The 14,731-nt window shown below is 40.6% G+C and overlaps 2 protein-coding genes across 2 annotated transcripts in view; one reads left to right on the top strand and one right to left on the bottom strand.

Moving 5' to 3' along the window:
• Nucleotides 1-14,731, top strand: part of LOC111065303 (pneumococcal serine-rich repeat protein) — a 134,314-nt gene that overhangs the window by 12,426 nt on the left and 107,157 nt on the right. The window lies entirely within an intron of this gene.
• Nucleotides 3,843-5,212, bottom strand: LOC111065304. The gene is made up of 2 exons (XM_022353412.2): nucleotides 4,784-5,212; nucleotides 3,843-4,680 (listed from the first exon to the last, which is right to left on the bottom strand). The coding sequence occupies exons 1-2, from the start codon at nucleotides 5,054-5,056 to the stop codon at nucleotides 3,997-3,999; spliced, it is 957 nt and encodes a 318-aa protein (XP_022209104.1). The 5' UTR covers nucleotides 5,057-5,212; the 3' UTR covers nucleotides 3,843-3,996.

Genomic DNA, 14,731 nt, shown 5'->3' with positions numbered 1-14,731 from the left:
TTCCTCACTCACTCTCTCTCGCTCTTCCTCTTTGCCCTACGTCACTCTCTCTCCCTCTCTCTTCTCTCTCTCTCTCTCTCTCTCTTTCTATGTATGCCAAATTTCCAATTGGGTCGCACGCACAAGATACTTATTCTTTTTTTTTTTTCGCGAATTTCAGTGTGTGCTTGTATTTGTGTGTGTGAGCACCGCGTTGATCGCGGAAACGAAACAAAAACTTTTGTTGTTGCTGCTGCTGTTGCCGTCTCTCTGTCTCCCTCTATCTATCTGTATCTGTATCTGAGTGCGAAACACAGCCGAACGCATTGCGTAATCGGCGCTGTACTTTTGCCTAGCGTACAGCGGCTTGACAACACACAACAAAAGTCAGCGACAGCAGCAGCAGCAGCACCCAACAAACAAACAAACAACAACAACAACAAAAAACCTAGTAGAAGGGACAGTAAGGGGTGGGGGTTAAGCTAGTTAATGCTACTATGTTTAGCGGCAGCTTTTGGCTAGTTAGCGCCTCACGGAAATGTGTGTTTGCATATTGTATGCGAGTAGGTAGACACGCGTAGAATCTCCAATGATACATGGGGCGGGGTGGGGGCTACATGGCACAAACAGATGCGCAGATACAAAGATACTTTATTTTAGAGATATATACGCTAAGGGTACATAACTGCAAACTGATCGCTCATGCACTTCGCACTTTTTCAGCATATTTCTGCGTTTATTTCTATTTAAAACTGAATTAATCTTAAGATATCTTTAGTTATGGTTTACGAAAGATTAATCTATAATCTATAAATGTGCGGGAGGCTACCTTTGTCATCTTCTACGCAAATGCAGATCAATACAAAAAAAAATGTAGAAGTCAATTTGTAATGACGGCAACAGATACAACGCAATGCTGCGCCCTGACGTCGGGCAATGACGCTGCCGCCCCCACCCCGGCCCAGCTAAAATGTTTTCCTGTGCGTAAGCGGCTATATATTTAGAAGAAAATAAAAGGAATAGATACAGATACATATACATATAGATAGCCACGAAATGGAGGTAACACTGCTGCCAATGGATGACTCAAAGCAGCAGCCACGAATTGAATTCGCAAAAAAAAAAAAAGAAGAAAAAAAAAATGAGTGGCACTGACAAAGCCAGTAGTAGGTGATTAAGATGGTGGCAGCGGGTTCGGAGGCCAAAAAGTTTCATAAGTTTCAGCACGGGCATGGGGAAGAGAGCTACAGAAAGTTTTTAAGAAATTATGCAAAAAGGGCAAGAGAGAGAGAGAGAGAGACACGAACAATCCTTGAATGGAAAACATTAATGCAACATTAAGAAATGCAAAAAGATTAGACAAAGATCATGGAAACTTTTCAAAGAACACAAAGATAATGAGCTAGCTAGCTAATAATTATAGATGTTAGGGTAATGAAAGGAAGCTATGATACAAGAACTTTTATTGCGGAATATATGTAAGTATTTTTTATGAGGCAGAATTTATAGTTTCATCAAAATATTATTCATCAAACGAAAAAGGGAATTCTAAAAGTGTTTGTTGATTGAAGCGTTCCATAATTTCAATTTCAATATATTTGCATATGGAATATACATATGTATTTAAATATGGAATATTAACATTATTAATCGTTGGCCTTTCTATGAGCGATAAATGCCAGATTTTAAACCAAAGAGTAAAAGAGGGAAATTTTAGGTTTGGGTTGCTTCGATTCCTTCAGATATCTATCTGAAAATCTGGCTTTATTATTGGGAATAAATTATTTTCCTTAAAGAACTAAAGAAACTGAATCCTTTTGGTTCCAAATTTGATGGAAGAAATCTGCCCACTGATCTTAAGCATCCACAGAACACAGAACAGGTAGAATACGAAAATGTTCGCATAAATTCCCCATAAAAAAAAGAAGAGAATTCCTCCCCATAGAGAACTTTTTTGTAAGAATTCCCCAAAAGAAAAAACGATCGTCACATAGGCAGAAAAAAACAAAGCAACCCGGAGAGGCAATTCGGTTGATTTTTGCTTTTTTTTTGTACAGTTGTTTCAGGCTGTTCTGTTGCTTTTTTGTTGTTGTTGTTGTTGTTGTGTGTTTCTTCTTCTGCTGCTGTTTCTTTCATGCTCTATGCGGAATCGAAATGTGTTTCTGTTTCTGTGTTTCTTCTTCTGTTTCTTTTTTTTTTTAATTTCATTTGCGAAATTAGCAAATTTTTTTGTGCTGTTTGTTTGTGTGTTTGTCTTTGGGGGGCAAACGCACAAAAGCGCGTTAGGAATGAGTAAAACGAGGCAAAAAATAAGAACAAGAAGTAGTGGAAGAGGGATAGGGAGAGGAATAAGTAACAGAAGAGCTCTGTCCCCAAAATTTAGGTCAAATGCTCAACTGCCGCAGCTAACGTCGACGTCGACAGCGCTGCTCTGCTGCGTGTCGATTGGCAGCAAACTATTTAATTCTTTTTTTTTTTTGTGCGAATTTTTATACCCTAGAGAGGCTGGGTACATTATACGTTACTGTGCACATATTTATGTATTCCAATTAATTTCATGTGCAAGAACTGCATGAAAAAAAAAACAAACAAAAAACAAACACCAAAACCATAAAAATCCGAAAATGAAATGTTGCCTCAAAGACAATTCAAACAATCTTCTTTTTTTTTAATTTCATGCTTTTGATATATTTCATATATTTAATTTATAATTAGTAGCATTAATTTTCGGGAAATAGCAAAAATCCAAAGAAAATAAAATGTGGATCATGCTTGATCGATCTTTCAAACAGGCTCTCTCTCGATGCAGAATCAGTTCATTGGTTGTGATAGGGTATCAACTGATGCGACACCCCAAAGCTGGCCTTACTTTGTTGCTGGTTTTTTTTTGCGCTTTTTTTTTTGCGTTTGCTGATTTCATTTATCTTTTTTCGGGTTTTCTGCGTGCGGCTTTAGTAGTAGTTGTGTGTGTGTTAATGTTTTATTAGCTATTTTGTTGTAGTTGTGGCTAACTAACGGTTCATCAAAACGACTTTTGTGTGCCCACTCCCCTGTTAAAAAAGAAGCAGTCCCCCAAAGGCAGTAGCAGCAGTAACAGAATCACTCATAAATAAAATAGGAAATAATGAAATAAATATTAGAATTAAATAAAACCAACAAAGGGCTTCATTAATGGGCGAAATTTTCGAGGGGAGGGCTATAGTTGAAGGTATTTTCTTACAGATTTAAGATTTAAGATTTGGAGCGCACATACATATATCACATACATACTTCTAGTAGGTATTGTTGATAGCCATTTTAGTAGCATTTAAAGCCTACTTAGTGTTTTTGATAGTATTTCATTTGGCGTTTCAGATAGGTTTTTATTGGAACTTTTAATTCTTTTCCTGGCACAGTTGAATCTCACATATTAGAACTCTCTCAAATTTAAATTTTTTCGAAATTATAACCAGCCATTTTGATGTATTACACTGAAGGTAAAATCTACAAATCCATTTTCTGCACAAAAAAAACTTTGCTTAAATTTAATTTTTAACGCACAAAAATTATAGCTACTCCCTGCCCGTGTGCTACCTACTAATATCTGAGATTCTATTTTATTGTATTATTTTATATAATAAAAAATATATTGTATTATTTTATATAATAATAATAAATATATTATATTATTTTATATGATATTAATTATATTTTGTTATTTAATATGATAATAAATATATATAAAAAATGCACTGCCTAAACCGTATTAAACTTTCTTCGCATAAATTCCAAATTAATTTCGAAAAACTCTACAAAAAATCGATTGCCAAATCGAAATCTAAATCGATTGAAATTCTCGACTAAACAACAACGAGAACCATAAATAATGCTTCTAGTGAAATTTACTTTCTTTCATTGTGCAATCAATTTGGAAAAGGAATACATGCATGCATGTTAAAACAAGTTAAAACATTTAAGAAGAGGAACAACCACCACAGACGGGAGCCACCAAGCCATCGTATGTGGGGGGTAAAGGGGTTACTTTGTCAGATTCTGTCGAACGCCACCGATGGCTAGATGCCAATTGGTTTTCACACTTGACTTTCGATCGCTTTTGATCGATTTTTTGGCACTCTTCCTTGGCTTGAGACTCTTCTTCTGCTTGATTGAGGATTTGCCAGTGATGTTGGTGGCAATGCTGCCGTTGCCACTGCCACTACCACTACCACTGCCACTCCCAGAGTGGGATCCTGTGCCCGAACTGGATGCACTTGACTTGGGTTCTTGGTTATTGGGGCTGCCACTTTTGCGTGTCCTTTTCTTCAAGCGTCTGCGTTTTCTCAGCTTCTTCGGCGGAATGCTAACCGCCGACAAGATGCGACGCAAGGATGCCGTTGATCTTTGGATCGGCGGCGGCATCAGCGTCCGTATCCTGCGACCAGATGCCGGCGACACTCGAACACTTTGCGATGGCAGACTTTGGGTGGCGGCACTCTTGGGCGACAGACTCCGGATATTATCGTACTTGGGCCTCTTGGCGTTCAGTTGGGCCTTCAGCCTGGTGGGCTTGGGCGTCGGCTTGTATGCCTCCACCGTGTACATTGTCTGGCCATTGGTGGCCGCCGAGCAGCGGCCCAATGTCCATAGACCGTGTCGCTCCTTCTCAAAGGCACGATAGATGAGGTGACGCGGCACTGGAATGGGCAGCTCTGCATGTCGTTGCTGCCGACAAAAAACACACACAAAATAGATGATTAAACATTAATAATGTTAAACATTAGGATCTCGCTCTCTCTCTCTCTCTCTCTCAGTTCAATAGACATACCGAATCGTAGAGCTTTCGCTGTCTAATGCTAAGTTTGGGCCAGTGTATGGCCGCCCGTACGAGGCCCTCATCGATGCTGCAATTGTGCATGATGCACACCTCCCGCACACAATTGTAGAACTGCAGCGGACTCGCATCGTCTGGCCGGAATCGTCCGAGCGCCTTGATCAGCCGTGCCCGCTGGTCTTTCCGCTCATTTTCTGGCACCACTGCCGCCGCCGTCGCACTTGTCACTTTCCCACCACCCCTCAGCTGCGGCTGTTCTTTTGCCATCGTTCTGGATTTTGTTTGAATATTTTGCGTTTGTTTTTGCACACTGAGAATTTAAGGGAAAAACACACAAAAAGAAACGAATTATTTCAGAAACGACAAATTTTGTGCTACGTTTTGTGTGTGTCTATTTTGGAGTAGAACTGTGAATGGCAATGCAAAGGATAGATGAAATAAAAGCAAGGGGCACTACTTCGTATGGGTGTAAAAGTGTTCAAAAATGCTAGACGGGGCAAGCTTTTGTCTCAGTCGTTAATCAATGGTTATAATTCATTTATGAGCTGAAAAATTCACTTCCAAAAATGTATTTTAACTGCAGACTGCGAGCTGCCGTTGGCTGCTTCAAGCGCACAAATCAATCAAATCAATTTTTATATCAATTTTCGTTGCAATGTAAATGCAGATCCATTGTTCATTTCCATCCAAATAACAGCTGCTCCACTCGCTCTCTCTCTCTCTCTCTCTATCCTCCCGCGCTCTGCTTATCTTACTCTACATTCGTTCCAGCTCTCATTGTTCCGCTGAGCTGTGTGTGTGTGTGTGTGCGTGTTTGTGTTTATTTTTTGCACACTTGAGCGAGCTTTGAGCTTAACCTTGGAACATGTGTGTGCGACGATTCTTTTTCTGCGGTTGCTCTCGCTCTCTCTCTCTCTCTCTCTCTCTCTCGCTTTTTCGCTTGCCGATCTATCTCTCCCTGTCTCACTCTCACAAGTTCTAACACGTTTTGCGCGTGCGCCACATCGAATGCAGTCGAAAGAGGAATAGGGAATGCGAATGAATGCCACAAAACGGAAACGAAAAAGCAACAAATAACCAAAAAGTGGTGGGAAGGAGACGGGAGTTTGATTTAACAGATCTAAGCTAAGAAGCAAAAGAGAAACAGAAGTAATTTTAATAAAATTTAAAATAAAAAATTAAATTAAATTAAAGTTGTTTTAGTGCGCCAAAAACGTTTGTGGAAGTTCCGAAATAAACTCTAAAAATTTCAGAATTATTTGATACAGAGAAGGAGGTGCCCGTAGAGCACTCCTCTATTTCTGATGTGACTTTCGCTAAGGTTCATCCAGCATAACTATGAAAAAGAGCTGCCAGCTGTATATCATCTTCAGGCTGCCACGAACTTCGTTCTTTACCGCCCACAAACTTCATCTATACTCTCATTCAGTCATATATCTCTGCCCTCAAAAACAGTAGGGACTATGGCAAGCCAGAATTGGCTACAAGTTCTCAAAGGTAACACGAAATCGGAAATGAAAATCTCAACTATATTTTATATTCAGCTGAATTATTTGTATTTTTGGGGCTTTGATTTAAATTTATTTGCCAACAATACACAAATATATTCCGCATATATGTCCGTTAAGCTATAGATTCGTCTAGAATATATGTTGATAATACCTCTGGAATATATTGATTGCTGAGGAATGCTCATGCAATTAGCAATCGTTGAGGAGACATTAATTAAGGATGCACAAATATCTCTCTGCTATTCCAAATGGTTCTCATTAGTGTTTCCTTTTTTTTGGATGCTCCTTGCATCAATCCAGACTCAAGGGTACCTCCAAACCTCCCAAAAAATGTCTCCTTATTAGGACTATGGGTCTCTGTCCTGCACCCTTTCCACTTTTGACATTTATTTCCTAGCAATGGGTGTTGTTGAGGCCCTAGCCCCCCCAGCCCGCCTTGTTTGTGTCCATGGGCTAAATGGCAGCCTGAAAATGGCAGCCAATGGGTTAAACGTGTAGGCATAAGGCAAGGCCTCTCCCTCGCACCGCTTGCACGGGCGGGGTGCAAACTATTTGCCATCCCGCACACACACACACACACACACACACAAAAACACACACAAGCACAGACACACGCACTGGAGGCGGCAGCCGAAGCCAACCCTTACCGCCGCTGCGTGACTCTGCTGAAGCAGTAGAACCAACCCCTACCTACCTTTCTACGTTTCTACGTTTCTACCTTCCTACCCTTGTGCTCACAGCCACCCCCTACGACACCGAACGGGTGGGGGGAGCCATTCGTTCGACCATTAAATGCGTTTCAGCCAAAGAAAAGAAAGAGGAATAGCAATAAGCAACAGAGAAAAGGGGAAAAGGAAAGAGAAAGAGCCACAGCCAGGGCAAGCAGTGAGTGTGTGTGAGTGTGTGTATTTCTCTAGGTCCTGCTGTGTTGTCCTTAGCTGAAATTGAGCTACCCCTACTGCCTACTGCCTACCCTATCCCACATCCTTTGCTATCCGCACACACACAAACACAGGCACAGACACGCAAAAACCATACCACGCCTACTCTTTGACCTACACTGAAACAAAACTCGAATACTTATCTTATGCATAGCTACAGTAGCCGAAGGAAAACATCATGCAAATAACAAAAATTACAGAAATTCATCTGCTAAATTGCCTGCTAAAACGATGACCACATTTCCTCATGACTTAAGATTGATTTTGCGCGGAAATATTCCTCAATGATGCTATAAAAAACTGCAATATAATTTCAGAATCTTTTTTTAGATAGAGTTTTATTTTATTTATTTTTATTTATTTAGTCTGCGAGTTACAAGTTATAAACTAAGGCTACAGCGGACGAGCATAAATCGCAATCGAAACGACCGAGTTGCGCTGCTGCATGTCGTATGGTGACAATTTGAACAGCAAAACGAGTGAAATTCGCATAAAAAAAATACAAATACTAATTGGGGGGTATAAAATAGATGAAGTAGCTACAAGCAACGAACTTTTTGGCAATTTTTGGGCATGAAATTTTCAGAGTTTGTAGGCCAAAGATGCCGTAACTCGTAGCTCTGCTATGATTTATATTTGTAAATATTTTGATATTTTTCTTAGCTTTCCTCGCATTTCTTTAGCCGCTCCTTTTTGGCTGCAGTGTAATTTTGTGAGCCTTGTTTTCGGGCTTTGCGTGTTTTGTGTGTGTTGCTGTGGATGAGGATTGGGGGTGGGCTGGGACTGGGACTGGGACTGGAGCTGTACAACAAATATTTGGACTATTGCTAGACATTCAATATGCACACACATCCAAGCACACAGAGTGCCTGGGTTACCTGCATTTTGCCAGCACCCTATAGACCCTACTTAAACCCTAAACACACCCTACACACCGCACACATTTTCCACATTCTGCAATCAATTTGTAGGCGTGTGCATGTGCGTCCCACAGCACAGCAACAGAACAGGGCCAAAAGCAGCGGCCATTGGAATGAAGTTATAGTATAGTCCCAGCCCTAGACACAAGTGCATTATACATATCCATATATATGTATATATATATATATATACGTATATATGTGTGTGGTGTGGCATGTGCATCTCCCTTTTGGCACCGAACGAATCGCTGGAGCGTGTAGTGTGTGCAAGAGTGAGATGCGATGAGAAGGGATGGAATGGGTTGGCATAATATGGTATTGGTATGTGTGGTGCACTATGTGTGTGTGTGTGTGGGTCTCGTGTGAAAATATGTTTTCTTTCATTTTTTTTATTATTATTATTTTTTTTTTTACACAATTTGCATTTGCGCAAAAAGTGCAAAAGTTGACACACGCAAAACCCGGGCAGCTTATTAGTGTCAATGTGTGTACACTCACACTGGTCTCTATAAGTATCTGTGTGTGTGTGTGTGTATGGACGCCATTTTGCTGGCCAGTTTACCCTACTCCCAACTCGTGTTTTTTTTTTTTTTATTATTTCTTCCTTTTTATTTTTAATTTTATTTGTATTTTCTTTTAGTTTTTTCCCCTTTTATTTTGTTTGTTTGTTTGTTTGTGCACTTAATGAAATTATTTTTTAACCTACTCCTATCTGCCCTCTCTCTGTCTCACCATTACTAACCATCTTTCTCGTTCTCTCTCTCTCTCGTTGCAGGTGAGTCGCAGCTTTTTATTTATTAATGGATTTTTCATTTACCCTTGAGAAATGGAAGGGACAACACAAACTTGACGTCACCCAATGGGCAACAACAAACACAAAAAAATTGGTAATACTCTGGTAAAAGGAAAAGAAATAGTGATAAAGGGTGGCAGGTGACAGGGGGGGGGGGTGGATGGTTTGGTTGTTAAAAGGTAAATGCACAAAAAATGTTGATGGGGGCGGCAGCGCGACTATAAATCAATTGAAAATAATTTGTTCGTTGTCGTTTCGTTTGCTTTTGTTAATGAAAATTGAATTGATCCATTGATTCCAAAGTTAATTGGCAAACCTCCCCCCGCCCTAGCAATGGCAATGGGATAATTGCATTTTAGGATATAGCTGGAGAATTTTTGGAAATTAAATTTAAAGTTATAAAGGCATGCCGGGATGGAATTTTTCTATATTAGAAATAAGTTTTAGATAATCGATGGTGTATAGGTGTTAGCTGGGAGAGTGTTCAAACGATGTGACTGTACGTCAAGGGAGGATCAGCAACCATCAGGCATCCGAATCAGCTGTAAATCTCAGCTGAGGTTCCACGACATAAAGTCTTAGCTTCTAAATCGTAGCATCCGTAAGAAGTGCCGGAAATAAATGAACGACTGTACATATGTAGTATAGTGGATTATTTTTTCAGCATTTCAACTCATGCTTTGGGTGTCATCTGTTCCATAGAATATCCTCCTCCAGATCCTCCCTAAAAGAAATAGAATCAGCACTTAAATAAATTGTTATTTCGCCCCGCTGCTACCCAAAAATATCCACAGAATTTGCTGGCTCATGTATGTAGGAGGATGCCTCTTGGAGGCCTTGATTTTTGTGTGTGTGTGTGTGTGCGTGTGTAAGTCAACAAACAAAAAACCCACAAGAAGTGCAAGAATCTCTAGACTGTAGAAGAAGTCACAAAGAATGACGAGAGGCGAGGATCGACTGTAATCGAAAAAGTTGCAGAAAAAAACAAAAAAAAAACAAATAAACATAAAACAAAGTAGCAGTCAAGCAGTCAAGCAGCAGCAACCACAACCTAAATACCCTTTCAATGCAGCGATTGAATTTTGATCAGAAATGTGAGTATGCTCGTGTTCGTGTGGTTAGGGTATTATGGGAGACTGCAATGAGGATTGCCTTGAAATTCGATTCAAACTGAAATTAAGGCCTAATAATATCTTTCAGGTAGAGCGGGCCCAGGTCTAAGCACAGAACGTGACAAGAGTTCACAGAAATCAGTTTTTTTTTGTTTTTTTTTTTTTTGTGTGTGTTCCTGCTGCTCTTCTCTCGCTCTCTATCTCTGGGTGTTGCAAGTGTTGCGCTTTTGGCATTTTCTGGCATGACGGAATGGGGGCCCCCAGCTGCAACCCACGAAAGATTGGAGCAGAGCAGAGCGGCAGCTACAGCGACAGCGAAGCCAGCGCAGCACCTACACTTTTGCCCCGAAAGCTACTTGGCAACCTCCTACTGACTCTTCCAGCTTCCAGCATCCACAGCATCTTGAGTACCCATACCCTTTCCCCATTTGTGGCGGGGGTGTAGAAAATAGTTCTACAGAAGAAGAATAATTAAAAGTTCTTTAGAATTTGATTAGCATTACATTTGACTTCAATTAGAATACACAAGAAGTTCTGTATTAAAATTAAGCGAATTAAACAAAGAAAAAACGCGTGATGCGGCAGCACACCTCTGCTGGGAAGAGCTTGATTGTAAAATTTTCCAAAGCGCACTGATTTTCCATTACAGCATTATATAGCTTGATTAATGTGGCAATTTTCTCAAACAAATCGATAACGCGTATCGACTTTAATCGGTTTTATATTTTTTATATCGATAAATTGTATATTTGTCTAGGGAATCTTTGGTTTATTTAAAGTAATTAAACATTTTTCATGAACTGTTATTTCTAACATTTATTTTTATGGTTTCCCATCGATAAATGTTTCGATTAATTGCCATTTAAATCGTTTCTCTGCCATCAAAATCGCCTGTGTTAGGGCATTCTGTGTTCCGTATTCTTCTAATTCCAAGTTTTTTTGTCTGAAGCTGTTGCTGCTGCTGCTGCAGCGTCTGATGTTGTTGTTGCTGTTGCTGTTGCAGTTGCAGTCGGCTGCTGCCTATCGTCGTTGCACTTTGGTTTTGCTGCACGCAGAGCACGCATTTTCAGCGTGAAATGCAATTTCTGCGCCAGAGGAATTTCAATTGTGTTGGTGTGGCCACAGAGGGTTGGTGCGGGGCAAAGTGGGAGTGTAGAAATGAGTTGAGTGGGAAAGGGGAGGGGAGGGCAGGCATAGGCTCCGGCCTGGGCTTGGGCTTGGGCATGGGCCTTGGACTCTACTCTGCTCTGCTCTGCGTATGTGTATAATTTGGTTTCCTTTTGCCTGTTTGAAAACTCCCGCAACAAAACGGATGGATGATGGGCCCCAAGTCAGTCTCGGTTCTCTACGGTTCTTCGTTTCTCGATCTCAGAGTCTCAGTCTCCGTCTCAGTCTCCAGAGTCTCTGCTGCTCTTTGGGTGCTCGGTTCGTCAGTTTGTCAGTCAGTCAAATGCACGACGCTCACGCAGTAGATCACGCAACTGTGCTAAAAAGAGATAGAGAGTGAGAGATGCTCTCTGTATGATTTCCCCAGACTGGGTACTGGAGACTGGCGTTTTGGGGCCCCCACCCCCACCTACCTCTCTTCTCTGCTTCTCCCGATGCCAATTTTTGCAGACCAACCATCGCATTCCTGCCTTCAGCTTCAGCTACTTCTACTTCTCTTTTCCAACTCTTCCACTACTTGTTTTCCTCTGTGTGTTTTTCTTCTGCCTGTTTTTCTTTTTTTTTTTTAATGTTAGTTGAACTTGGAGGCCAAAGCAAATTGCAGTTCTACACAATTTCCAAGACGTCAAAAATCTATTGTTGCTCTGTTTTGCTTGCTGTTTGCTGAAGTTCCCCCCACCCACACCGCCTGTTGATCTGCAGTTTTTTGTAGCGGGTGTGTGCTGCAAGAGAACTAACTAGAAACAGCAGAGAATCTCTCTGCTGGAGATCTTGATAAGCAAATCAAAGTGGAGCATGTGAAGAGAATTCTCTCCAGCTGAAGCTGAAAGAGAATTGTATGGCGATTCGTAATTGGTGTCATGGATACATAGATCTATGATCCACAATATAATTGCACTTGCAACTTATTTTTATATTACAAGATTTACTTTTTGACAGGCAGCATCAGCTGCGTGAGTCCGTCCGTTACTTTCTGTTGATTATTCTTTATTCATTTTGAGTGTAATTTTAATTTTAATTTTTCTGTAAAAATCCTGCAGGTACCATCCATGGATTATACATTTTCCAGCTACTTTTTCTGCACCGAATGAGATTATTGTTGGTGTTGTATTATTGTTATTGGATAATCCATCTGCTGCGGTTATTATCCTTAATAATATAAGCAATTCCTGCTTTATTTTGTATTTTGTGTATTTTTGAACATCTTTAAGTCCATTTGGTGCCCTTTTCTCGCCCCAGCCCCCCCATACCCTTAAACCCTTAAACCCATTGACCTTTCGCATTTATTTTCAATTAAAATTCATTATGCATTATCCCCTTCGTCCATTGTTCTCGCGTTTCTTTCCGATACTTGTTTATATGCTCGTATATATTTTATTTATCATATTTGTGGCGTTTCTTCCACGTTTTTTTTTTTTGTATTTTGTTTGTTGAAGTTGCAATTAAAATAATTACGATAATTATATAGTAACAGTTTGCCCAGCGCCCAAAGGACCTTTGTGGCAGGAATACCCTTGGTGCGACAACCCTTTCTTTCTCTTCCACTTCCTTCCTGCCTTCCTGCCGCCCGGCCACATTATTTTATTATTTATTTTATAGATTCCCTGGCATTTGTCGCCCAGACATGCGACACAGCCAGAGCGAATTACGCAGAAATTGCCATGAAAATTGCACGATTTTGACCCTATCTTTCGAGTACATTCCTGCAGGTCCTTCAGCTCCTGCTGCTCCTTCTCCACCTCCTCCTCCTGCTGCTCCCTTTATATAGAATGCTTAACCCCCTAAACAGGGTCGGCAGGTCTCTCTGGTCACATAATTAGCCCCTGAGTAAATAATTAACATAAGTGGTGGCAGCAGCAGCAACAGCAGCAAAAATAAAAAAAAAGGCAGCTGGAACGTGCCAACGCTGGAACGAGTATTTCCAAAAGGCACGCGTCTGCCGAATACAAGTAATATATATATATATACATATATGTATATAAAACTCTTTTTTTTTTTGGCAACTACTCCTTGTTGTATCTTTGATTCGCTTCGTGTTTGCGCCTTGTTTTTCAGCTTGTTTTTTTTTTATTATCCTTATCCACATCTGCCTGCAGGTCATTTCTGCATATAAATCGATAATTTGCATGTGGCTGGTCAGGACGGGGGGATTAAGCCTTTTTTTTTTGGCAGGTGAAAGCACAGGGGAGAAGAGGTATGGGTAAATGCAATATATTTTAAGGGATTTTTGTGCTTAGAAGCAAACAAATTGAAATGCTAAGAAACTATATATCCGCTTGCGTTTCCATGCAGCGGCGCCCATCGGTTGATTCACACACACACACACACACACAAAATATTATGCTGATAAACAAACAAAACTCATCATTCACCCAAAATTTTGATCGAAATTGTGTTACAATTGAACGAGAATCTCTCCCTCCATGGCGTCTCTCTGCCATGATGGCACAAGTTCAATCCGCTGTCTCCCCGGTTTCAATTCTGTGCCACTTCCTTCTGTGGTTTGCGCCCTGCAACTGGTCAAACCACAAATAACTGCAGGTCCAAGACACACAAAAAAAAAAATAACACATACAAAATAAAAACTGAAACGGCCCAAAAGGCTACGCAAAAAACTGCTGCTGTCCGTTCGTGTCTGTCTGTGGCTACTCTTTTATCTTTTGTTTGCTGCCTTTGCCCAGAGTGTGGTCTCCTCCGTTCTCCCGTTTTACGTTCTTGACTTCAACTCCTTTTTGGACCACAATCAATGCCTGGCTATTTCTTTGGCCTCTTTTTTTTTGGTTAGCTTGGGTTGGGTTTTGGTTTTGGGGCCATCTGGCCATTGTCTTTGCACCGTTTTGGCCTGCCTGACTGACTGACTGACTGACTTGACTGTTGTGTGTGGTCAGTGTTCGGGTTTTGCTGCCTCTCTGGTCTGGTCCCCGAGTTGATTACTTAATTCTATTGATGACGTTTTGACTGATTGCCTTATGAGCTTTCACTTTTTTTTTTCTCTTTGTTTTTTTTTTGTGTGTGCACTGCGTTTCGCAGTTATTAACTGCTGCTGCTGCCGTATGAATTATTCATGCAACAACCACAAGGCGCACACTTTGTTGCCGCCTTGCTGCACTTTTTGCTGCTGTTGCTGCTGCTGCTGCTTTGGGACTTCATCAACGTTGAGCGTTCATCTTGGTCTTGGTCTTGGCTTTGTCTCTGTTTTTTTTTTTTTGTCCTCGTCTTGGGGCTCGGGCACTCTGCTCTCGTTAAACGTTTCAATTGACATTGCTGATTACACTGGACAGCACGGACAGGCATTGCATTTTTTGTTGCATTTCTTTTTGGGCTTTTGCGGTCTTAATTGAAGAAATATTTTATTGATACTTCATACAGATGATTGAGGATTGTGCATCGCAGGGGGAACATTTTTTTGTACTGTGAAGCAGTGTACCAAAAGGCATTTCGGAATTTTAACAGCTGGAAATAAATTCGTTTTTTTAGTAGAAAGTTTTTTAAGAATTT

Source organism: Drosophila obscura, unplaced genomic scaffold (assembly GCF_018151105.1).
Source record: "Drosophila obscura isolate BZ-5 IFL unplaced genomic scaffold, ASM1815110v1 contig_73, whole genome shotgun sequence".
NCBI classification, from domain to species: Eukaryota; Metazoa; Arthropoda; class Insecta; order Diptera; family Drosophilidae; genus Drosophila; species Drosophila obscura.
This window is presented reverse-complemented; position numbering and strand designations above follow the sequence as displayed.